General features: G+C 40.7%; 1 protein-coding gene across 2 annotated transcripts in view; it reads left to right on the top strand.

The window, feature by feature from the left end:
- TOX2 (TOX high mobility group box family member 2) overlaps window positions 1-27458 on the top strand; it is a 358898-nt gene that overhangs the window by 269382 nt on the left and 62058 nt on the right. The window contains exons 4-5 of one of the 2 annotated variants that reach the window (XM_015425268.1): window positions 6851-7090; window positions 24755-24982. In XM_015425268.1, coding sequence (XP_015280754.1) covers window positions 6851-7090; window positions 24755-24982 — 468 coding nt within the window. The remainder of the gene's footprint in view (window positions 1-6850; window positions 7091-24754; window positions 24983-27458) is intronic. The other variant, XM_015425269.1, reaches the window with a different exon arrangement.

The following is a 27458-nucleotide window of genomic DNA, read 5'->3' as shown; positions in this document are numbered from 1 at the left end:
ACTAAATCCATCTAAGACAGAGGTGTTGTGGCTGGGCTGGGGAAATTCAGGTTTAAGGTGCCAACTCCTGGCTTTTGGTGATGTGCCTTTAACACCAATGCCAACTGTCAGAACTCTGGTTGTGATTCTGGATGCCTCCCTTTCAGTGGAGGCCCAGGTCACAAATTTGTCCAGACTGGTGCTTTTCCATCTGTGCCAGGTTAGGCAATTGGTTCCCTTCCTGCATCACCCTGACTTAGCCATAGTGATTCATGCAACAGTCACCTCCAGATTAGACTACTGTAACTTGCTCTATGCAGGGCTACCCTTGAGACTGACCCAGAAAATGCAACTGGTCCAGAATGTAGTGGTGCGCATTCTCACGGGAACCTTGTTCAGAGCCCACATTCAACTGGTGCTTCGCCAGCTGCACTGGCTTCAGGTCAAATACCAGATAAGAACATAAGAACATAAGCCAATGTTGGATTAAGCCAATGGCCCATCCAGTCCAACACTCTGTCACACAGTGGCCAAAAATACCAGGTGCCATCAGGAGGTCCACCAGTGGGGCCAGGACACTAGAAGCCCTTCCACTGTTGCCCCCCCCCCAAGCAGCAAGAATACAGAGCATCACTTGCCCCAGACTGAGAGTCCCTATCTATAGCTTGTGGCTAATAGCCACTGATGGACCTCTGCTCCATGTGCTTATCTAATCCCCTCTTGAAGCCGTCCATGCTTGTAGCCGCCGTCACCTCCTGTGGCAGAGAATTCCATGTGTTAATCCCTCTTTGGGTGAAGAAGTTCCGGGGTTTGGTATTAACCTTTAAAGCCCTAAATGGTCAGGGACCAGTATACCTTTGGGACTGCCTCTCCTGGTATATGCTCAGTGGATAACAACCTGGGGTAATCCCTGGCCCAAAAGGCATCTGGTTGTCCTCAACAAGAACCAAGGCTTTTTCAGCCCTGATCCTGACCTGGGGGAATGCCCTGCTGAGTGAGATCCAGGCCCTATAGGATTTGATGCAGTTCCACAGGGCCTGTAAGACAGAGATGTTCTGTCAGGCTTATGGCTGAGGGCAACAAGGGTTTCCATTCTAGACTGGCCTCCCTCTTTTCACTCTCCCCCTCCCCTGTTGCTGTGCTAGGGTTGCCAAGTGGCACTTACCCTGCCGGCGGGGGACTCCCAATTGTATCCTGGTGCGTGCGCGCGCCGCATGCACATCATGACGCCGGGCATGCTGGGGGCGGGGCCGCGACCATACAAGGGAAAACCATAGAGTTTTCCCTTGTATGGCCGTGGCCTTGCCCCCAGCGTGCCCGGCGTCATAACGTCACTTCCCTGTGACGTGCACACTGGGGCGGGGTTCCCCCCGGGGCCCGATTCCCTGGTGTCGGGGAATGGGCCTCTGGGGTGGGGGGATTTCCGCCCCCCGGGGGGATTTGGCAGCCCTATGCTGTGCTCTCCCCCCAGTTAAGAGGCACTAGGTTGTGTTCTCTTTTCCTGTGCCATCTTTTAGCTGTCAGTATTATTGTAAGAATTTGTCTTAATAATTTAATTGTATACACACTGTTTTACGAACACTGTTGTTTCCCATTCTGAGACTTGTTGTACAAGGGAGGGTGGGGTACAAATCTAATATATAAATAAATAAATAGGTGCCACAATGGAACATGGAGGGCTTTTGGAGAACATATCTATTTTTATTTTTATACTGTTCATTTTGAATGCCCAGTAAGGAAGATGTTCATTCAAAACTTCTTACTTCCCTGTCTATTGAACATAGACTTCCAAAGTAATAGTTTGCCTAGAGTGCCAAAAAGCTTTGGGCTGGCCCTGAGCTGCGTGGAAAGGCCTAACCTGAACTGTGTGGAAAGGCCTGAACTGCGTGGAAAGGCCTAACCATGTGGTGCTCCTCCCACATGGGTAGATGCCTGCAGTGGCTGGTTCACACACAGATGTTTGTCATTTGATTACTCCAAACTTGATTACTGGTCACTTGGTGGCTGGCAGCTTATGACTTAACTCGAAAACAGTATGAGGTACTATGACAATTCCGTCTGGGATGTTCAATTCATATCGTCATAAATTATTATTTGCAGTCATCAAGTGATGAACATGCATATGTGAAACAGTTTAAGGGTTATTTTGATGCAGAGTGGATTAGAATGCTGCACTGATCTCTTTGGAGGATGGGTGGAAATGGAATACAAATGTAACTTTTTACAAACAAAGCACATCCTCATATTTATTGAATCATACAGAAAAAGAGCTGTAAAAATTACTCCTGCTCCTCAGTCTACTTACACCCCCATGCCTTTTGAGTACCCGAACTCAACATGCTGTCTAGTGTTGTAGAAAAGCTCTTGATTCCTGACCTGTAGCAATAAATCTGCCGCTGCATTTGGATTTATTTCTGTTGAAGCCTACTGAGCCCTCCCTGCTCTTCCCTACATCTCTTACTTTATGAGCTGCTAATGGAGTTGGCAGGAGTCCCCTGCTAATGAGAGATTGCACCTCAGTGGGCTTATCGGAAACGAAAATTGTTAATAAATAAAGCCCTGGGTCTTTAAACTCATGTTAACATTAATCAGATTAATATAAAAAGCAAAAAGTCGGGAAAAATGTTTAAGACAGTGTTTGATTTACCTCCTGCTGGTTTCCGCTGTGTCTGAATCTGATTGTACCTAAGTAGCTGGCTTAGGTCCATTTCTGTAATAAGCAGGAAAAATGGGGGTGTCCCAAATACATCAGCCTCTTCATTAGGATACTAAATTAATTAATTGTGTGATTTTACCTATGTGGGTCAGTTGAGAGGGACACGTTACCTGTGGCTCCCTACTAACGCAAGGAAGTCCACATAGAGCACATTGCAGTAATCTGGATGTTACTTGGACATATAAACACAGTGGCCAGATCTTTTCTGCCCAGGAAGGGCTGCAGCTGGCTTACCAGCCAAAGGTGATAAAAGATGTCCCTGGCTACCACTGCCACCTGTTTATCCAACATGAGGCACATGTCCTGCAGTGCCCACAAGCTGAGGAAATCAGGAAGGCTTCTACACATTTGACTTTTCACAAACTATGTAAAACAGAACTGTTCAGGAGGGCATTTTTCTAAAGGAATAGGGCTACATTATAACAGAATGATTCGGGAACACATTTTAAGAGAGAATGGGACTATAGACTATCCTATTTATATTGCTGTATGGTTTTATCTTGCTCTCATTGCATTATATATGTAATACCATTTTTTGCATTGTTTAACATGTCCTGTTTGATACTTATGTCTTATTTCATATTTCTGCTATCCTAGTTCTATTACATTGTCCATTAGATTGATTGCACTGACATATTATATAATCCTCCTTGAGTCTCAGTGAGAAAGGCGGACTATAAATAATATAAATAAAGTAAAAATAATTGTCCCTTCTTCTTTGCATTGGACAATCCAGGATATACTGCCTCTGCTTACTTCTTTTGGCTAAACAGTCAGTCGTGCCAGTGACCATGGCACAGGTTTATGTTTTGTCATGGTATGGAATTGCTACAACAGAAGCGGAATGTATATTTAATCAGTATTCAACCTTCTGTGTGCAGGTAGAGAATACAGTGTTAACAACTAGTAGAAAAAATGTGAAACCCCATAATATGGTCCCGTTAAGGACCATTGTGTCCATGAAACAGTGAAAATGTCAATTTACCTTAAAATGACCAAGTCTTAATCTTGTTCATAACTGTGAAGTTTAGAACATCTTTTTGACTGTCCTGAGTAAGATGCATTCGTATTAGCACTTGGGTCACGTTTGTTTTTGTCTTTCCCTGTTACAGCATGATCTTTGTCTTTTTTTCTGGGCCATATTACATACCATACTAGAATTCAATGATTGGAACTCTTGACATCTAGTTTGGTTCTTAAAAGCAGCTTGGCAGGGAAGCAATTTGGACTGGGGCCACAGCAGTATGAAAGAGAGGGGTTAACACTACCCTCAATGCCACTTCAAGCAAAAGGGCGCTGGAACTCATAGTGTGTCTGCCTTTTTCCATTACAGAGATTTAAAACAGGAAGGGGGCATTTTCAGTTAGTGAAATGGTATATAGGGGGTTAATACTCTCCTTTTTCCAATGCAGCAGTCCTAATTCATATTCCTCAGCACCTTTCAAGGTCCAAATTACACTTTTTGAAATTTCAGTTATGGAATTCCAGCAGTAATATGGTTTAGTCTTCACTCAGATGTATTATCTTTTCCTAGAATCAGTGGCACAGATCATAGTAGTATTTTTGCTCATGTAGCCAAATGAATCATAATAAATGTGATGCATGGTCATGTGAAATTCTGTTAATTATTCATTCAAGGGGGGGCAACATTAGTGTATTAGTTCGGGGGGGGATGATAACTTCAGCATAGCTGAATTCCGTGACCTCATATCAATAGGAACTGTTTCCCCAAAAATGTTGCTATTGGGTTGGATTCCAATCCATAATAATCCATGAGCAGAAGGCCCTTCCATTTACACAATGAAGTTCCAAGAATTCCTTGCAGTGTCCCCATAGATGCAGATCCTTGCACCTTGTCTCAGCTTTTCCCATACGTTTCCCAGCTGTCAAGAGTGGTTTAGAAAGAGGAGGTAGGAGGTAGTTGGATCTTGTTCATCCTTTTTAAAATATTGGAATAGTATGAGTTTTCTAAGAAGATACAAAAACCCTTATATGGTAAAGGATGTGGACAAAATCGAGAGGGTGCAGAAGAGAGCGACGAGGATGATCAGGGGTCTGGAGACTGAGCCCTACGAGGAAAGGCTAAGGGCCTTGGTAATGTTTAGTTTGGAGAAGAGGAGATTGAGGGGGGGACATGATTGCTCTCTTTAAATATTTGAAAGGCTGTCATTTGGAGGAGGGCAAGGAGCTATTCCAGTTGGCAGCAGGTTTAAATTACATGCAGAAAGTGATTGGCTGGATATTAGGAAAAACCTTTTCACAGTCAAAGTGGTTCAAAGGTGGAATCAGCTGCCTAGAGAGGTGTTTAGCTCCCCTTCACTGGACGAATATTTGTCAGAGATGCTTTAGGCTGGTCCTGCATTGGGCAGGGGGTTGGACTAGATGGTCTGTATGGCCCCTTCCAACTCTATGATTCTGTGATCTTTAAAGCCCCATGTATTTTTTTTTTAAGATTTCAGATTTTTCTGCAAAACTGGAGGTCCCCCAAGTTTTCAGGAAAATCTATTTAGTGTCAGTGTGTAAATGTATCCATGGACTTAAGTATTTTCAAATGGGGGCCATACTTCACTATTAGGTATATAGATTACTATAAACCTGATAGATGATTTTTATAGTAAAGCTGGTATCCAAATGCTAGCACTGGGTGGTGAGAGTTGCTTCAAATACATTGCCAGAAATGCCAGAGTTAACAAATATTGCATACCCAGAACATTTGAACATTAAGAAGGCTGCTTGTTAGATCAACTAGCTGGAGACAGCCCTGAAGCGAACATATGCATACCGTCTAACTTACTTTTTCTCCTATCTGATACAAACGAGACACAGTTACTGGACAGAATATTTTAAAAATTGTTCACTTCAAATAGCTTAGCCTTAGGCAATTTAATCTCTGGTGCCCTTGGTGGTATTTGGCTGTAGTTTTGCATTTTTTTAAAAAAAAATGGACCCACATTTAAAGATTAGATAATGCAGGTTACGTTTGCAAAGGTGAATATATTCTCTGCATGTGTCCAACTTTTAAATTTGAAAAACAGTAGTTGTTCTTGTGATTTTTTAGAGCAGATTTGCCTGCTTGTTTGTATCAAAGAAACAAACCTTATATTAGACTGAATGAAAAATTACATTTTTATAACTATTGACAGTGGTATTAGTGGACTTGACCTTCAATAAAAGCAGTTTAAGGAAACACTCATAGTCTTGAGAATTATTGTATAGGACGTTCTTTAAATTAATGCTGCCCTTTCTGCTCCCTTTTCTGGGAACTCTTGTCCAGTCAAAACCTCTCTTTTCCTCACTTTCTGTTTTCAGATCTCTAGCTAGGTCAGCAAGTAGAGAATTTTCAAGTTTTGGAAATACCCATTCAGAACTGAGAAATATACTTGCTCTTTGTACTACATCAAATTTTGGTATTCTGTTCTAAAGTATTGTGTGGTCCTTTGGGCAAAGTTTCCCTTCGTGTTTGCTTATTTCCTCAAGAACTGAATCCTGTATTGTTGTCATTTCATCCTACAATATCATGTTTTACATTGGCTTTCATAATAAAAACAGGAGTATCTTTCATAATTTCCTTGGGGGGTGGAAACATAAAATGGCTAACCAAAATGTATTTGGCCTTTTGAAAAGTGAAATATTAAGGGTGCAACTGGCAAATCTGTGTGTTGACCTGAATTGCCTGTGTACCCTCCCCATCCTGCCATATTTGGGATCTGGGATAGTGCATGGCCCCAGTGCAACAAGAGCTCTTTACAGTAGCATAGCTGTGGGAGGTATGATAACTGGATCTCAAGGACTGTCCATGTGACTATTAGTACATTAGAAATCTAATCACATATGCCAATATTAACTGTATAGTATACTTTTTAAAAAATTGGCATCAAAAATATGTTGCTGTATTTTCTGCAACGTGATTGCATTCTTCTGTTTAATGGAACAGTTCAGACAACAGGAAATAATTGAAGATGATTAATGCCTTAAACTAGTTTTTTTTTAACTAGTTTTGTTTTCCCTGCATGGAAAAGACTAGTTTTTCCCAGGGTGATTAACATGGCAGCCAAATAAAACCCAAACATGCCCAATCTGTATCATAACGTAATTTTTATAAAACAAAAATATACAATACAATTTTAATTAAAAAGTAATATTCTCCTAACTCAGATCCAGGAGATGGTCCACTCAGACGCCACTTCCTATGATTCCAACCATCAAGTTCCCCTGATCAATCGACCAGGGATGTTAAGCGGTCACATGAGTGCCCTCAGCCAGTCACAGCTGATTTCTCAGATGGGTTTGAGGAGCGGTGTTACCCATGGTTCCCCATCACCCCCCGGAAGCAAATCTGCTACACCATCTCCCTCCAGTTCTACTCAGGAAGAGGAGACAGAATCACATTATAAGGTACGTGCAGCCATGCCTGTTTTGACAGACAAACCGTTTGACACTGGCAGCCAGTCCGCAGTGGAGGAAATAATGTACAGCAGTCAGAACAAAGACATTTTTGTTTTTCCTTCTTTATAACCAAGGCTGTCTACAGAGAACATTTCTGAGCTAAGGAATCAGAAAGCATGCCAGTTTTTCAAACTGTATCAAGTGCAGTCATGCTATATTGATGCATATCATAAATACTGCGATTTAAACAGTTAATTCTGAAAGAAAGAAAGACAGCACTGGAGGAGATCATAGAGGTGAGCAGCATTCCCCCCCCCCCCCCCGGAATCTTTTTTTTGTCCTGCTGATGATGCCAAGTACATCCTTTTGCACTGTCCTTTCAGATTAGGATTGTGACAATAAATGCATAGTTTGGTGCATTCCTTCCCTTTCCTTGGTTTTTTCTTCCTTCAGTTGCTGACATTCTTCTGTCGAAACAAAATTCACATATTTGTTTGGAGAAAGAAAATGGGAAAACACAGATATCCAGCTGGGGTTTCAGCTGAGTAGCTTGCCACTTCATCTCAAGAATGAAATGGCAGAGAATGCAACTGCTAGATTTTAACTCAGAGAGTTATTTAAATAATGACAACAAACTTCAGATTTAGTCAGTAAAGCAGAAGCCTTTTAGGCTTCTATCAAAAACCTTACCATCCTGCTTTGGCTAGCAGTCAATAGATACTGGATTGGTTGACATTACCTAGCAGTGTTTTTTAAAAAACTGCTCATTTTTTGGACTGTAATGTTACTTCTTACCTACACTATGTGTGCAGTCAGCCTCTACCATGTTACATTTCTCAAATATGATTATCACATTGGGCACAAACCATCACAAGTTAAGTACCTTCAAGTTAAAGCACTGAACTTTGACCAGTTCTTGTCCATTGCTTTTTCTCCTTGGGCTGTTTGATGTGTAACTTCTGATTTGAGACAGTCGTTGCCGACATGATATGTGACGGTAATCTAATTATGTACTGTATTTTGAGGCTGTGAGGATCACATAGCTTTTAAGATTTGAGTTGTTCAGATTTTATTTTTAGCTCATTCCATGTACTGATTATGTTTTCCTGTGGTCATTTAAAGGCCTTTTCACAACTTTATTCTCTACCTCTTTTCGCTAGCCTGATGACCCTCACAAGTCTCCTTTGGAATTCTGAACCCCAGTATTTCTGTCACACTTAAGGAAACCTCTCCTTCTCACAGCAGAGGAAAGGCCATGCTGCTGTTGTGTACCTACACTGGAGAGAAAGAAGGAAGGTGACCCTGCTAGATGAACAAGTGGCATAGATCAAGCTTAAACAAAACTAAAAGTAAAATAAATTGAAATGTCAAGGGAACGCCTTGCTAGTTTTACCTTTTACCTTTTAAATTTTTCTTTACTAGTTTTATACACCATGGCTCTAGATTTTATGTTTTATGTAATTAAAGAATATAAGCTGAAACAAAAGTTAAACTTGTAGCTAGGAGATGGAGGTTTGAATACATATCTGGTATTTTGATTCCTGCATCTCAGCTTTGTTTATGGTCTTGTCAGGGGGCAAGTTTCACAGACTGTTGGCTGCCCAGGGAACAATCAGGATCTGCAGTACAAAGTATGAACCTGAACTGTAAGGGGGAATTTAGCATATATTTTTGAACATTAAATATCCCTTCCGACAATAATAAGACTCTGTGACACACCAGCACCATCTACAGCATCACAGAGGAATCCTTATGCTCAGACTAATATTTGGCCAAGAACCAATGAGAAGGGTGATTTTGCTGGTCTCCAGTAACTCAGGTACAACCTACACACAGATGTGTGTAGCTCAGTGAGGAAAATTCCACCGGAAGCAATGGAGAAACCATGGAAAAGAGCATAACCCTTTGTCCCTTCTCCCTCTCTCCGAATTTACTCCCCCCTCCTTTTTTCTCTTGTGCTGTTTCAAACCTGCATTTTCTAGAACATAAAACCCAGGAAAGAAAGTATACTGGAGGAGGAGGGATTTAGAAGCAATCTCTTCCTTATCATTGGTCCTCCCCCCCTAGCATATCTCCACTCCTGATCATGCTCTGTAGAAGCAACAAAAATATTCCTCCAAATGTGATGCACATATTAGAATGTTCACATGGCTGCCACAAGGACTTGGTTTTGTGCTGGAAACTCATTTCCCATGGGGCTTGATTCATACCAAGACTACAGTGCCATGGTTTGCTCCACTGGATATACTTACATGCAATCATCACTACATGTAAATTTACCTATCGAGCAAATGGCAGCTTCCTGGTATCCCTTCAGTTTGGGAAAATAGTACAGGGCAAGACTTATGCATCTTCACTCTGCATCCTGATCTAAACTAGGTCCACACACACTTAGGAATCATATTCATGATGGAGAATTTCCCAAACACATTCGTATGGGACACATGGACTTTGTGAAGTGTAAATTGGCCCTCTAGTGTGTGTGACGAGCTTCCAGAAAGAAAACAGAGGAGGTATTGTAATAGCAACAGAGATAAGGGAAAAACAGATTCACCAGAAAGTGCCAATTGGCTTTGAATTAAAATTGGTGCTTTTTAGAGACCCTTTTTCTCCCTTGTCTGCCTATATCATAAATGGTATAAATAAAGTTGCCTTATCTAGAATGATGCACTTATTTTATATTTTTACTTTTATCCTGGGTGGCATTCAATGATAATGGGGTATACTTGGCGTGCGATAGTGGGTTAAATGTTAAGGATCCTTGATTTTTCACATTTGCCTGAGTTTCATCAAGGTCCTAAAAAAGCCAGCCTCTCAGATGAGAGATGAAGGGCACATAATAATGGAAGTGCTGTGATGAAGGACCATGTCGTTGAAACCTTCTGCTATTCCTGAGTTACAGAGTAGGAACTTTCTTAGGAATATATTTTCATTTTTGCTGTAATTGTAAAGAACTTGCTACCTTTATGCAAACCAAACAAATGTGGATCTAATGTCTTAAATATTTTTTACATTATGCTTCATAGGTCATAGGGAGCTGACTTAAGAGACAGGGTCTTGCAAGCCATTGCCTCCAGCACTTTAGACTTCTCTTTTTTCTGAAAAAAAAACAGTTCAAGGACTTCACTCAGTGTCATCCTATTGTTGTATAATTTATTTCTGAAATACAATAAGTAGAAATTGATTTACGTTAAGCCTTTGGATCTTGGTATTTTTGTATGTATATGCAGTGCTTTCTTTGTTTTCTTTGGAACTTTAGTTTAAAGTTTGCTATTTGGCCAGTTGTTATAGTTATAATCTGCTTCCAGCTAAACAGAAAACTATGTTGTAAATATGTAAATAAAAATAATGGAATGGTACATGTTCACACTCTAGGTTTTTGTACCATTTTTAAGAAATTTCAGATTTGACAGTGTTTGTTTTATTTTTCCAATTCCACCCCTCGCTGGTGGCTAGGGGGGACCTAGCAATCTATTTCCAAACCATGCCTTTCTATGGTCAAGTAAACACTGACTGATTATGCACATTCATGTAGTCCCAGGCATAATTACTTGGGAGCAGGTCCTATTGAAATCAGCAGGACATATTTCTGAGTTAACATGACATGTTAGGCTATTGGCATATTTTTCTCCAACTTGCTGGTTCTAGGAAAACAAAACAAATATATACAAAATTGTTGGGTTCCCCTGACCTATATGACATAGTTTGACAAAGCATCTGCAATGAAATCTGACTGGTACCCCAGTACAATGTAACTTAAGTCACTTTGTCATATCTACAGGGAGATTAAATGCCACAAAAGCCAGAGCTCCAGGTATTCATAGGATTGTATCCTTTCCTGTAACTCATAACAAACATAGCAGCACTACTAGATTGCAGTCATTTGTAATAATGTGTACCTGGAACATTTCCTGACTGTGATGTTAATGGGGAAGTGCCTGTTTCTGTGTGCCACCCAGGTGTAAACAGAAGTGCAGAATCCAGGCTGAGATGCACTATTTGGGGTGTTTTCTCCCCCACTCTTAATATAGTTTCATGCTGACCCCTACAGCTTGTAGATCACACAGTGCCATCCTAATCAGATTAACAGTAGGGGTGTGTTGCTGAAACTGCCATTGGATATGATGGCACCATTATTTCCTTTGGGTTATAGAAAGGCTAGGTCTGCTCACAGGAAATCATGGGCCCCCCATTAGTTTCTATAGACCTGGCCTCCAATCTACCCAACCATCAGCTGTTAGTTTGTTAGGCATCACTTCTAGTCCTTTTACAATTTAAAGGGACAGAGGCACCAACTAACTGCTGTTTGACGGGCCAGATTCCTCTTCGTCCTTTCCCATTCCTCTGCCTCCCCAAAACCAAAACACTCCTAAGAGATAAATTTTCATTACTGCCAAAATTTCAGGAGTGTTTTACATCACTTCAGATATCCCTAAGCCAACCGAAAACAGCTAATTTCATGTTTAATTTCAGCACAGGTGTATCCAAATGTACACCACTGAGTTATACCTGTCTTTGTCTACTGAGTGTATAAATCATCTTAGGATACTGATAACAATTACTTAGTAGTCACAATTGCAGTCAGAAGAGAAGAAGAACAGATTGGATTTATACACCACCCTTCACTACCCAAGGGAGTCTCAGAGCAGTTTACAAACTCCTTTCCCTTCCCCTCCCCACAACAGACACCCTGTGAGGTAGGTGGGGCTGAGAGAATTCTGACAGAAACTGCTCTTTTTCCAGAACAGCTGTGCCAGAATTATGGCTTGCCCAAGGTCATCCAGCAGGTGCAAGTGGAGGAGTGGGGAATCAAACCCGGTTCTCCCAGATTAGAGTCCGCGCACTTAACCACTACACCAAACTGGCTCTCTTTTGTTTGTTTGTTCAATCATTTCTTAGATTCCTTTAAGAATTTTGATAGATTCAGCCTGTTGTATTAGGCTGAGAAAAGTTGTATCACGTGAAATTGTATCTTGCACTTGCTCTTCCTAATGAGCTATTGTATTATCCCACATTAGGCTGTCAGTATGAATACATTTTGTGCTGTCTGTACAGACGTTATCAGTTAAACATGTATCTGCTCTATCATAGAAGTCATAGTCAATGATAGTCCCTTTAATGAGGCAAAAAGTTATTGGTGAAAACATCCCTCTGAGAATTCTGTATCCCATGAAAATGCAGAGTGAAGCAGCTTAGTTTATTGATACCCTTTCCTGTCGGTACAAGATTTACTGTGTTTGTTTGGTAAGATGGAGTATTTGGCCTGGAGCTTTGTAATGGGCTTTTGGTCCATCAGTGTTCTTTCCTGCTGATCTTCAGTATAAAAATGCTGTCTGTGCAGGCCTTTGGCAGTTTAGAAGAGAAGAACAATGCTATTGCCTTATTTGCTGTTTTAAATTTTGTGTGCAAATCTATGCTGCTTTAGCAGTGTTTTAATCTGAATTATGTTTGATCAATTTTTGGTTTCAGTTTCTGAACAGCTGCTTTAAGTGGCAGTGGTGGTGGGATATAAGTATATTAATGAAATGAATGGGGCAGGCTGGTGAACCCACTGAGAATGCCAGCTTTTGTGCCTGCACTGTCACCAGGGAAGCCAGCTGCTGGACAGGAGAGGTAACAAGCCTAGTAAGGGGATATGGAGAACAAGTAGATATTTTTCTGGGAGCTTAGAACTGAACAGATGTTTCTGTAAGGTTGGTAAAAAAAGGGGGGGTCAGGGAGTGAGATGATGCAAACCCACCAAAGAGAGCAGATCTGGGCACAATGTAGAAAGCCTCTTGGGCTAAGGCCAACCATAATGAAGCCATCAAAATGTGCATTCTGTGTGCCAACTTGAAATATGCAAATGGTACATTAAAATGTAACACGGGATAGAACTGGGCATACCTTACTAGCTAAAAACAAGGAAACAGAATTACATTCTGTAGAGCATTTGTGTTTGTTTGTATTATTTGTGGTCTAGCGCATGAACTTTCATCCATTATTGCTTGATGTTCAGGTCATGTTATCTGGGAACTCAGTGCATTAGCAAATATGACAGGGTTGCATTGTGCTATAAAGGCTTTTAAGGTCTGGGCTGCAATGAATGATGAGTGAATTCTTGCCAGCCCAGCAGAACCCAAGCAATAACAGCAACTGGACCTACCTTCTACGTACCTTATACACAATTGCCACTCATTAGTGCACACTATCTAGAAGCTTTAAAAAGTGTTGCAGAGACAGATGCTTGTAGATTTACCCTCTTATGGGATATGTATGTAGTGGAAGAAACTGCTGTTTCTTCACTGAGAAAATCTTTTCTATATGGAGCTCTGAACAGTGGGAGGAGAGTACAAGATGATGTGGGTGATCTGGAATTCTCTAAAGAGGATATTCCTAGTTGCAGTTCACCATGGCCAAATACCTTTTTATTGTATAAAGAAAAAGCAATAGAATTAAAATAACAGATAAAGAGATACATAAAAAAGAAACTTCCAGAGCTTTGAGATACAAAATAATTTTGAGATACAACTGGGGGGAAAAGATGTGAGAGAGGTATTCATCATGTTCGATAATGGATCAAAAATCAATTGTAGATGTTTCTATTTCGCTAAATACAAAATCCGCTTTTTAGCTATTTCTTTTACATCCCAAGCTTTTTGCAATGCCAGATAGCTTAACTAATGTAAATATTACTTTAGATTTGTTCATCCTGTCTCATTTTTTTGGGGGGGGACATACAGTTTCAGTATCCAGAGGACAGCAAACGTTAATCCTGCAGTGGGAATAAAATAAAGAGCAATTTGCCAAAACCATTTTGGGATTGCAATAACATAATTAAGAAGAAACAATTCAATGGAAGAGTGCAAGTTAATGCTAAAGTTTAGTAACAAAATTGCTGTCATTATTTCCCCAAAACTCTTAAGTCCTTGCACACTTCCACCTGTATGCAAGAATTCTTTTTATAAATTCTTCCTAATCTTGAAGGAATTAAATGCCACTGGTACATCATTTTACATATATTTTCTATAAATAGTATGCCAAGCAAAAAAGTAAAGCCATGGGTCATTTTTTGTTGTTCAGTTGCACAGTCGAGTCTGACTCTTCGCGACCCCATGGACCAGATCACTCCAGGCCTTCCTGTCTTCTGCCGTCCTCTGCAGTTTGCTCAATTTCATGTTCGTTGCATCTATGACACTGTCTAACCATCTCATCCTTTGCCGTCCCCGTCTTCTTTGACCTTCAATCTTTCCCAGCATCAGGGTCTTCTCCAGTGAGTGCTCCCTTCTCATTTGGGGGCCAAAGTATTTGAGCTTCAGTTTCATTATCTGGCCTTCCAGGGAACAGTCAGGGTTGATTTCTTTTAGGATTGACTGATTTGATCTTCTTGCAGTCCAAGGGACTCTCAAGAGTCTTCTCCAGCACCATAGTTCAAATTTTGATGTTGAGCTTCAAGCCCACTTTTGCGCTCTCCTCTTTTACCCTGAGCAAGAGGCTCTTTAGGTCCTCTTCACTTTCTGCCATTAGAGTGGTGTCGTCTGCATATCTGAGGTTGTTGATCTTTTCCCCAGCAATCTCAATTCTGGCTTGTGATTCATCCAGGCCAGCATTTTGCATGATGTACTCTGCATATATATTAAATAAGCAAGGTGACAGTATACATCCTTGTCGTACTCCTTTTCCTATGCTGAACCAATCAGTTGTTCCATATCCGGTTCTAACTGTTGCTTCTTGGCCCTTATACAGGTTTCTCAAGAGACATGTGAGGTGGTCTGGTACTCCTATCTCTTTAAGGACCTGCCATAGTTTGTTGTGATCCACACAGTCAAAGGCTTTAGCATAGTCAATGAAGCAGAAGTAGATGTTTTTCTGGTACTCTCTTGCTTTCTCCATAATCCATGGGTCAGTAGAAAAGACCAAATACTGTAGTTAACGTCATAGCCTAAAGATTTCCTTCGTTTCAAGACAAGATTCAGAATTCGGCTATTATTGACCTCTAATAATACAGCATAAAAAATTGACAGAATCCTGTTCACACTCTTTAATAAACATGTTTCAAATTTACACATTTCGTTCTTCTCCTACATAGTTTTTGAAGTTAAAAAAAGCTCTTTGTAAGTAATAAAAGCAAATAATAGCACCATTACTCCTTTTTGATACCTCTTTGTATGACAAAACCTTTTTGTCTTTAATTATGTCCCTGTAATGATTCAATCCAGCATGCTGCCAAAGCTCACAGCAGGCATTAGACCACCAAACCTATGAGCTAGCTCAATCACTATTGATGATAACGAAGAAATCTAGCGGACTACTTAACAGTGTTCTTTATATTGGGAACAAATTTTCAATAACAAACTATTTTTATAATAAAACTTGTCTTTCCAATTTCCTTAAGAAGGTCAGATCTCTTAATTGAATTCCAACCAAGGATTGTTCAATAAAATCAATTACCAGATTTAAAGGGGTGCTAAACCCCTTTACAGAGTAGCCTAGCAGCCAAATGATAATAAGCCAAATTTGGAATCGTTAGCTCGCCATAAGTTCATTTTTTTAAAACAAAGTTCCTTTCAATTCTTGGTTGTTTATATTTCCAAATGTAATCTAACAATATCTTCTGTCATTTTTAAGAACTTCTCAGGAATATCTATTGGGATATTTTGTAGGAGGGAAATTAATTTTGATAGTACTACCTTTTTGACTGTGTTGGTTCTGTCCTGTAAAGATAGTTTAAAAGAGGTCCAAAGTTTGAATTTACTAGTCAATTCTATAATGATAGGATCAAAGGGTACAGAGGTCACTTTGCTGAAATATAAATATCCAGATATTTCACTTTATCAGTGTATTTGATTTTAACAGCCAGCAACTTTGATCAACTTTGATCTTCTTTGTATAAATTTAGTAACATTAGTATGACCTTCAAGATATCTTTCCATCTTTGCTTGCTAGCAACATGCTACTAATCAAGTCTGATTCCCATGTTATGTTCACATCGCACATTCATGATCAAGAACACACATTTTCTTTTTGCCCATTCCCAGTTCATGGGATATTTGTATCCTTGTGCTGAGAGCATGCCACCATCTTTTATTAAAACTTTGTTTATTAATACTTATGTTTTTTAATACCTAAATTTTATATGTTGGGATTTTAACTCAATTTTCTGTGTTTAACATATCTTGTTTTAATATATTCTGTAAGCTACGGAGGGGAGGGCGGGATACAAATTAAATAAATAAAATTAAAATAAAATAAACTGCGGACCAGAGTATGTAACATTAGAGTTGGCTAACAAAGCAAATTAAATGAGTCCTTATATACCCACTGAAAAAACTCCCACAGTAAGAGGGCTAGGCAAAGGTATATTGACTTTAATCAGAAGCGTTCTTTGATTAGGATTGCCAGATGCATGCCTGGAGATTTTGGGAAGGGGCATGGGGAAAAACACAGTGTTTGATGTCACATCCAGGTTTAGCATAGATATCAGTGAAATCTTAGAGAGTTGGTGATGTCACTTCTGAATTTTAGCCAGAAGTGCTGTTGACATGTTGATATCTCCCCCTGCCATTTCCCTCTGCCTCTCATTTGAGTGAAGCTCATTAGCATATTAGGCCACACCCCTGACATCACAGCTCATTAGCACATTAGGCTGCACCCCCATGTTACCAGAAGTGTGGTTATCTAGCCACAGCCACCTTTTGCTTCTTATTCTGTTTACCTTGTTTGTTGTCAAAACCCAGGGCTTTTTTGTAGCAGGACCTCCTTTGCATGTTAGGCCACACACACCCCTAATGTAGCCAATCCTAATGAGTTTCTGCTGTTGGGTGAGGCCTATTATGCTAATGAGTTCCTGCTGGGCGTGGCCAACTTGGGAGCCAGCCGGAACTCCGTTCCTGTGCGTTCCTGCCCAAAAATAGCCCTGCCTACACCTGATACATATATGAAGTCCCCACTGACTTTTGTTGCATTGTTTTCTGTATGGATTACTATCCCATCTTTCTGGCTCATCCTTGCTTGTTGCAGTTTCACATTGAAAGAAGGTGATTATGCTGATTCTGTGTACATATTTTACTGGATGAATAAACTAGTGAAGCATTGTCCAAAGATAGAAATCTCGGTCTAGAAGGTGGTCAATAGTGCCACTGTAAGCAGAATTATATTCTTCTAAGTCCATTGAGGGCTTCTTTTTTCTTCAGGGAAATGACAGACAACTGATGGGACTTTTGTTCTAGCATTTATCTGTAGTATGTATCTCTAGCACAGAGGTCCCCAACATGGTGTCTGGGTGCCATGACACTTGCCGACACCTTTGCTGGTGCCTGCCAAGTGTTTTTAGAAAGAAGATGGGGCCACGTTGGGGCTTTCACTCAGCAAGGCTTCTGATTGGCCATTGGAGATTTGATTGGCTGTGCAGATTTTTTTAAAACATTGCTTTGGCAGCAGTTGCCATTACAGCCCAAAGATCTTCACGGTATGACTGAAGTTAAGTTGGGGTCCCCTGCTGTAGCAGAAAAGATTGTTGTTACATTGTCTTATTCTTCTGAGTAACAATGGAGTGTAATTTTAGCTTTGGAACAATTCTATGAGGTGGGTGGGTGACTTGCCGTGCTGTCCTAAGCGGACTAACACCCTTCTAAACCCACTGAATTCAGTGGAACTTAAATGAAGGTAAAGGCAGGGTAGGAGGGGTCTCAGCCAATGGAAGAGATCATATACACTTGTGTGGTATTATTGGGGCTATAATGACCTGTGCCTTCACTCCCAGACCCAGGCATGTATCCTTGCATCCCTGTGGTGCTGGAGTGTATCTGGATTAGCAGAGGGTAGAACGTAGGGCTAACCATGAAGAGGAGTAGTGGTAGTGATGGCTGTTGTGCAACCTGCGCTCAAGCCAACAATTGTTTTTTTGCTGCTTTCTATAATTATCTGCTGATGCAGAAGTGAATAAACATAATTGAAATTGGTGGACATCTATATTGTAATAAGCTCATTATTAACTTTCTCCCAGTAAAAGAGTTCAGATTTCACCTTTAAGCACTCCATTCCAAGAGTGGGAAGAGGAGAGTTAGATCTCCCCCCACCCATGCCTCTCCACGAGTGGGCAGCTGTCTGTTCAATAAACAACCACCCATTTAGAATAAGCTTAATGGCTACAGAGGACTGGGTGAGCAGGGCACATTATTACTTTTGCCGTTCCCATTTTCCTCGAAGAGTTCCAGCAAACATGACTCCTTTTACACTTGGAAGATTCCAAGCACTTTTGGCAGAAGTACTTGCAAAAACCATCCTAGCATAAGTCTCTCCTGTTGGCTGGGTGACTGACAGACTGTCATGTTAGATTACTATTTTTTGCTTAATGGCTTGGTATACCTTCCCAGCTTTCTGAGATGTTTCTCCCCACTCCTTTCAAAATGCATATTCTTGCTGGAGTGCAGGGCAGAATTGTCAGGCCGCTTAGACTGCCTGCCACAGAGGTGTCAAAATCAGATGCTTCATTCAAAATTCCAACGGCAGGCCCACCTTCTAGGAATTGTAGTTTTAGGCTGTTTTCAGGGTTTAGTAGTTAACTTTGAATGCTTCCTAAGATTATTTTCCCACCTAACACATCTCAGTTTAAAAGATATCTGTGCACAAAGTGGAACTTCATGTGCACCCTAATTTGATAGAGGTGCACATTTGTACCCAAATCCAAGAGTAGGTAATTCCTCAGAGTTGCCATTGGAGGCAAACAGCAGTTGGCCTGGCTCTATGCCGTGTCTGTTATTTTGCAGTCCATGTATCCACAACAGGGTACCCATATGGATTGGCTTGTAGATCTGCTATTTCACATGCATGTACCTACTAACTTGTTTTTGTCTGTAACAGAGTATTCACACAAGTTAAAATGGGGGGTGAGTACGTTAGTTTCTCATTTTATTACATGTATTTATTGCCTTGCCTTCCTTTCTTCCTGCCCTCCAGTTTAACTTGGAGAATTTCTAAAATTTATTTTAGAAGTGGCATATGTTTCTTGCAGTTTTCAGGTCCCGTCTTTTTCCTTGCAAGTTACTGGTTGGCACACATGTACATAGATTAAATCAAAGAGCAAAAAAAAGGCATCTTGGTGTGATTGTACAAGCTCAACAAGATTTCAGTTTGCACTGTGATATGTATGTTGTCCAATGATTAAATCACAACAGAAAAAGTAATCCTGGTCCAAAAAGCCTGATTTCATTCTAATCAATGTACCTTAGTATCCTGTAATGGGAAAAAAATCACTAATGAAAGCTATAGTAAACTGCACATGAGCAACAATATCCAGAAATGAAAACCAGCACTTCCTCCTGCAGCCCGTTAGCTAAGATCTTCCCCACAAGCCTTGCTCTGTGTGCCCCCACCTTTGGAGATAAGCCAGGTGGCGACTGGAGATAGGGCTTTTTCAGCAGTGGCACCACACCTGGGGAATCCCCTTCACCTTGAGGCCCACCTGGCATCCTCACTACTTTCTTTTGGGCTCCAGACCAAAACGCAGTTTACCTAGGCTTTTAACTAAGGGGCTGATATTTTTAACATCATTTAATAGCCTGTTTTTAGAAATGTTTAGCCTGAGGATCATTCCAGACCTATGCTGCTTCATGTTTTACCTTGGTTATGCTCCGCTGTGTTTTGAATGGGGGGGATAATAGCTGTTACAATGTTTTTTGGGTTTATGTTTTATTTTGTAAGCCACCTCGGGCTGGTTCCCTGGAGAGGTAGTGTATAAATTTTCCAAATAAATGAATAAATACAAACAGAAAACAGATAGTTAATGAATTCATACTGCACCAGAAATGAGATTAGGAAATTCAGAATTCCAGAATCTGGAGAAAGAAATCATGTGAAGAGAAGGAGTTAAAATAAAATGGGCAATACAAGATATATGAACACACAAATTACAGTCTCCATTAGGAAAACTGTATATGAAATGTCCCTGGAGCAGTTATTCTGTTTTTCTACTGCCAGTGATTTTCTGTCTAGTTGGTCAACTATATCTCACCTACCTCCAAACCATGGTCTTTGTTCTTTCTCTTGTGCTTTTAATGGGAAAGGGTACAGATTGAGCAGTAGATTTTTTAAAAAATATGGATGGCAAAATTATTCAGATTGAATGCAAAATTATTTAGGTTGCTTTATTACAGATTTGTAAACAGCCAGTGACAGTAAGTGACTTTTCCTGGTGACTGACCAGGGAAACTTTGGGGGGGGGGGGAATCATATTTTCTTTTCTTTCAGCTGCCTAACATGAGTATATTACAAACTAGCAAGCAAATAAAAAAGATTGTGGCCTATTAACTTTTGTCAACGTATTTGCATGCCTGCTTTAATATATGCAGACACAAGTAATACATTAACATTACATTAAATATTTTCCTGGAAGTAAGCCCCATAGAAAATACCTGAATAGAAAACTGAGTATACCTGCTTAGGATAGCAGTGTAAGACTTTTCCTTAAGTCATGCTAATTTACCTATACTAAAGATGTCCTTTCACAATGTTTTTGCATGTGTATGAGATATGTGGCTGCATGCAGATTGTATAAGAAAAGTCAATATTGTCAGCAGAGGATAAAATGTAAAGATCACCATCACTTAAGATGTTAACACTTCTGTCAGTAGTTTTTGGTGAAAATGTGTACACAGTTGAATGAAACCTGCTGGGAAAGCACTAGAGATTACTGTGGAGATCACAGGCTGCAAAAGAGGGTTTGGTTAGTGAAAGAAACTTGAAACTCCCTAGGGAGTTGTTTTGCCAGAATTGCCAAGGGAGATTACGGGTCCCTGGGGGAAGGAGAGAAGAAATAGCTGATATTTCTTAGAAATCTTGTTGCGTTTGATCTTTAGCCTTAGTGTTCATAACAGAGAATGAAGAAAGCATTGCAACGCCCACACAGAAAGCAGTTTTGACATTTGTAAATCTAAACAACACAAAGGCAAGTGAAAGCAACTGCACAGTGATGCTAGGCAGTAGGGAACATTAAAGTTCAGTGTCTAGGCATAGCTGGAATGGAACTATTGGGCTGCTGTTCAGAAATGAGAGATTAAAGAGGTCTCTCTTTCTCTCTCTCCAACACACAAAGTCCTTACTTAACAAAAAGAAAGAAGGAATGCTCAGCCCTCTGGACAGAGACAGATTCCAAAACGACTGATGCTGATGTTTAGCGGGAAGCCAAATAAATAGTCTCTGGGCTTCACCATAGAGAGGACATGCTCAACTAACCCAATCATTAATGTCTCTGGAGAAGTAACAAGATGGGCAGCAGAGAGTACAATAGGTCCATTAATCAGACTTTGAGGAGGGCTTTTGATACTGTCTGTAGCTGTAAAGGATATGGACAAGGTAAGCAGTACAATATCAAATATTAGAATTTCTTTAATGCCACAAAAGGCACTTAGCAGAATAGCATGGGGGGTGGGGGCAGAAAAGGCCTTGCCTGTCAATCACTGGCTGAGTCCTCAAAAATATTGAGTATCCAGGGGAGCCAAGCAGAGATGAAGGCTGGGGATTTAGTAAGAAGATTCTTCCCATCTGTTCACATTGGAACACCTAGTTTATGATGTGAGAACCAGACATTATAGGACACTCATGGCTGATAGTAAAAAGCCGCAGCCCTATATTTCCTCCTCCTCTCTTTTCCCTAAGGATTTATTTTGTTGGTTTGGATTTTTATCCTGACTTTCTTCCAAAGAAGAAAGTTGTGCCAGTAATATCTAGTGGGTTGGATCCAACACAAGCCACCAGTGGTAGAGGAGAAGGAGTGATTTCCTAAGAACAGCCCTGCTAGATCAGACCAATGATCCACCTAGCCCAGCATCCTGGTTTACAGAGTGACCAGTCACATGCTGCTAGAAGGCTTACAAGCAGGTAACTTTTATCACTTGATGATGATTTGCATATGTAAATAAGCCACTACAAACAGTTTCGGCTCAGGACTTTATGACAAACCATAGGGCTTTTATTGGGCCCAACACATGAGAGTGGTCTTACATTGGATCTTTTTTCCTGCACTGAGGATGCTCTGGTAGAAAGGTTGATACTGCAGCCTCTGCCGTGGTCAGATCATACTCACTAATAGAGAAGGTTACGATGCCTAGATCCCTCTGCAAGGGCAGAGGATCCTTTAAGATGATAGAAGCACAGAGACTGATGGAGCCAATATGTTTCCAGATTGCTTTGGGCACTTTTGATGGTGTCTCCCTAGAGGCGCTGGTACTAGCCTGGAATACTGGTTTGCAGGGTGCTTTTCACAGAACTGCTTCTCAGTGCTCTTCCCATAGGAGAGTACCAACTACTTGGTTTAGTGGAACTGTGCAGAGTTTAGGGAACCAGTTAGAGTGCCATTAGCGGAAAACTCATGCCAAATCAGATAAAACACACTATACAGCCCATTTAAGGTCCTATGGGTTAACAACAATGGTGGCAAAGAAGGCCTTCTTTTCTGCATTGGCTGAATCTCGTCCACTATTTAGGGTGCTTCAAGGCTTGATGTTCTCTGGGCCACACACTTTCAACTTTGATTAGGAAATTAGCTTTGGTGATTTTGTCCAGTTCTGCGCTGTTAAAATATTTTTCATCCAGTCTTGGTTTCCATGAGTGATGTTGACAGATTTGTTGGGGTTGTGAAGGCCACTTTCTGCATACTAGATCCTTATTCATTCTGTCTATTCATATCCTACCAGGAGAAGGTGCTAAAACCTTTGGTGAAGACTATCTATGTCCGTACTACAAGGAGCGTTTCCTTCACAGTTAACAGTAGCTGTGATTAAGCCCCTTCATAAGAAGCCCTCTTTAGATGAGAGGGGTATGGACAGTCGGCTTGTATTTTTTCTGATCAAAGTTGATTGAACAGGTTGTGGCAGAGTAACTGCAGACATTTTTGGATAAAACATCTTCCCATGATTTGTTTCAACTTGGCTTTAGGCCAGGATTTGGGACTTAAACAGCACTTGCAGCCTTGGTTGATAATCTTCGCTTACAGAACTGCCTGTACAGCCACAGCAAAATCACTGTTCTGTGGTGAGCCCAGTCCTTTGGAGTAGACTGTCATAATGAGTGAAGAGGGAGCCTTCAAGTACTACATTTAGGAAGGTGTATACAACAGTCATGTTCCAGAGAGCTATAGTGGAATATGAATTTTTTCAGCAGAACTGACTGTGAGTTTGCTGGTCCTGTATATTTTAACTCTTGTGTTTTCAACTGGATTGTAATTTATGCCTTTGCAATTTGGTTTCTACAGTGTTCACTACCTTGAATTCAAGGAGATAAGGCAGGATAGAAATGTTTTTAATTAATTAATTTAATTCAGTGATCATAGCGTAAGGGTTTTGTTTTGCCTGTAGGGCTTTCTAGTTACTTTGAAATCTGATTCATTGTTGGTTTTTATTGTGTTTTTGGTGCTCTTTTAAAATTTTCTTTGTATGCTGCCTTGAGCACTTGTCAAAGTAGAAATGTGGGAGATGCATTTTCTAAATAAACATATCAGTAGCACTTTACACAACCTCACATACAGCGTTTTTCAATGGAGTTCACGCATTCAGCTTGCAATTCAACAGATTATTCATTAACTGAATAATGAGAATTTTTAAAATTTGCATGTGTCTGTGAAGCTATCTGTTGGGTAGCAGAAAGAGTACACAGTGCACATAAATCCTGTTGCCCATATGCAGATGTATGTATAAAGTCCCTGTTTTGTGAGTGTGTATAAAAAGTCACAGCTGTGAAAAGAACATTTGTTACAGGAATTGTGAGTCTATCGGTATTTTAGTTGCACCATAATTCATGAAAAGCTGAAATTCTTAAGCAGCTCAGTTAAGGAAAGGGAACAATAGGAGAGGCTATTTTTGGAAGGGGTGTGTACAGGGCTTAGACTTGGAATTCAGTTACAACACCAGAGACAAATTAGCAATAAGAAGGATCTTTATTCAGTACAGAGCTTAGCATATACTACCAGAGATTACAAAAACAACAAAGGCTAGGGCAATTTGCCTTAACTACACATTGAAGATACATAGTTACCACATCAGGAACATCCACAGTCCAGAATAGTCTAAGGGATTTTGAATGGAAATCCCATTTTTGCACACCCATGTGCTCCAGTTCACAAAGCAACTCTTTGTCTCTCAAGAGGCAGCATTTCAGGTGCAATAAAACAGACAATGACAGGAGAGAGAGCAAGAGACTCGAGAACAAGAAGAAGAGCTCACTCCCATAGGGATCAAACAATTATACCCCAATTCCAGCCACAAATTAGATGTGACCATCAGCCAATTGCGAGTGGGCATGGGTGTGCCCAATTGTAGGTTGCAGTCATCTGACCCAAACTCCAGCTACTTCATTGTGTACGTGACTGGTCGCAAGTCGGCCAGAAAGTGTAGCCATGAGGTCTGGCTTTTGGCATGAAAGTATGAAAGAATGTGGGTTTATGGCATGGCTATTGAGGCCATGTGGCCTCACCATTTGGCTTGCAACAGGAAATAAGACACAGCATGTTATCATAATGTAATCACAGGAGAAGGCATGTGGATATAGAAAGCAGAAAGCAATTTTTCTATACAGGGTAGTCTTAATTCTCTTGGCTTATTGACTTCTTTTTCTCCCCAGTACAAATTCAGCAGAAGCTTTGATACAAAGCAAAAATAATATGAAGTGCAGTCACTAATGATCCTTCTTGACGTTCAACAGGTAACTGGGGAGAAGAGACCATTGACAGATCTGGGCAAAAAACCTAAAAACCAAAAGAAGAAGAAAAAGAAGGACCCAAATGAACCCCAGAAGCCAGTGTCTGCTTATGCCCTGTTTTTCAGAGATACACAAGCAGCCATCAAAGGACAGAACCCCAATGCAACTTTTGGGGATGTATCAAAAATTGTTGCATCAATGTGGGACAGTTTAGGAGAAGAACAAAAGCAGGTAAATCACTTATCAATTTTATCATTAAACTTTTTAAACTGGTTATGCAATGTTTATTTTTTTAGGGTAATCAAGGTGCTCAATTTAAAAAAATACCTTCTGCAAAAGTAAGTTAGCAATGTTTTTTCTTCTCTATCAAACAAAAGCTAAGTTCTTCTGTAACAACTTTGTCCTCCCCCCCCCCAATGAAACACCCTTCCCCAAACCCTTCATGAGCCTTCAGAAGCATGGAAACTTAAGTGATGCTGCAGGCACTAAGCAGAGGCTTACTAGGATGTATATCGGGGTGGCCAAACTGTGGCTCAGGAGCCACATGCGGCTCTTTCACACATATTATGCGACTCCCGGCAGGGCAGCTGGGGAAGCTAAATATCATAAGGAAACAAATATCATTGGACAAGCAATGGACAAGCATTGGAAAAGCAATATCTGCTTTTCGTTGTTATTTTTGGCACTCTCATTTAATGTAATAAAAAGCAAATTTGCATATTTTCCAATAAAACATGTAATATTTGTTCATGTCTTGTGACTCTCAAACATCTGATGTTTATTCTATGTGGCTCTTACGTTAAGCAAGTTTGGCCACCCCTGATTTATATGAACAGAACTATAGGCTGTGGTCACATGAGCAGTTTGCGCTGATATTGTTGCAGTACCTTTGCAGATTTAAACAGCATGATGAGACAGCAACATCTGCCTTCCCGGCCCCAGTCATCACCACCCCATTCTGCTCTGCTTTGGAAGTGGAGTAATCAGGCACTGGGGAAAGTCCGGTGTTTATGGATATCAGTGCTTTCACTCCAAATTTCTGGATGTCTGAACTCCCCTGGTGCAAGCTCAACATAGTTGGGAAGTCTGATCGTTCTGTTCCATTTTTGATCCTTGTTTTTTTTAAGTCAGTTAGCGATGTGTGCATAACCACATCTTCATGCATACCACCAGGCTTTCGGCTGTCCTCTGAGGTGAGGGGGGAGGGAAGGGCAGACTGAGAAGCCTCCTTTGCCTTTTTTCATGCCTCTGCCTCTGCCTACAGCTTTGCAGCACACAGGGGGGGGAAGGGGTTAATTGAAAAGTGAGTTTTTTCAGAGGGGGAGGCAGCCTCCTCCAGCTGTCAAAATGAAACAGTGGTTCAAATAAGCAGTTATGTGCATATGCAAAATACAAAGTTAAAAAAGAAGCCGCCCGACCACCCACTCCATGGTTGCCCTGCAGCAATAATCTGAACGGTTGACCACCGGGTGAGCGCCCAGTGAGGCCACTTCAGGGTGTGCTGTCTGGTCACCCCTTCCTGCAAAGATGTAAACCACCACAAATAGAGGGACCACCAGATCATGCCAAGCCTCCAGTGTGACCACAGTCTTAGTCTCAAATACAGAAGGTACATACAATTCATTTATTTTCAGATTTAGGTTTTTTTTCTCTGTCAGACTTTCCTTTGCAGTGTGTTGTAATAGTAATGTGTTGTAATAGTACATTCTGTACCTGGGTTTGTATAACTTCTGTAAAAACCCCATAGACTAGACTAGATCAGACCAGTTCCCTATTTTATATTGAGGCAGGATTTAGCAGAATCATTATTTGTTCTGTGGTCTGGAGGCAGAATTAGGGATGATATAATGTGAGAAGCATAAATTTATGAATCCATTGAGTAATACCTAGTTTAAAAAATAGGAGGGCGGGACTGGGGATTAAGCCTGTTTGGAAGCCAAACACTTTGGTCTAGAATTTTGCTCCATAGTTGCTGCTATTGAATACTAGTTGTGGGTATTGGGTGGTGAGGGAAAGGCATTCTCAAAGCTGCACAAAATAAATGAATAAGGAACTAAAACCCTGAAGTAATCAGAGTTCTTCATTGTGCATACATTATGCAAGGTAAGTGCATTTGTGAGATTTCACCTGATTTCTGTTGTCTGTGCTCTGTCCTCTAGCACCATCTTCTAAATCTTATTCAGCAATATTTCTGACTTCTGAGAATTCGCCAGCCTTGCCTCTAAGCTTTCCAACATATCATTGAAATCAGGACTAGAAAATGCTTTTTAAAAGAAATAAAAGATGAGATTCTTATGAAGCAGAGTTCTGAGGCCAGTGCCAAGTTTTATAAAATACACACAGGCCCCAAGCCATTCTATATATGTTCAGAAGCACCCTTTATTATTAATACTTTGTGCACTTTAGGCATGGTACCACAAACAAACACATTCTGTTGACTTTGCCTTAAAACACCATTGGTGAAGCTTATCTTCAGTGAGATCTGTGAGCTTTGACCTCACATCCTGACCCTGGCAGATACTTAGCCTGGGTATAGCTAGGGGCATTTCTATCAGGGAAGGAAATGGGGAAGAACCTGCCAGCTTGCAGGAACTCACTAAGATTTGGTCTGAGTTTGTTTCTCCTTTGCTTGCAGATACTTAGCCTGTGCATAGCCAGAGACATAAGCCCTTGGGCATGAGCTGAAGGACAAGGCCCAAAGGGAGCT

This window comes from Gekko japonicus, unplaced genomic scaffold (assembly GCF_001447785.1).
Source record: "Gekko japonicus isolate JY-2015 unplaced genomic scaffold, Gekko_japonicus_V1.1 scaffold2, whole genome shotgun sequence".
NCBI classification, from domain to species: Eukaryota; Metazoa; Chordata; class Lepidosauria; order Squamata; family Gekkonidae; genus Gekko; species Gekko japonicus.
This window is presented reverse-complemented; position numbering and strand designations above follow the sequence as displayed.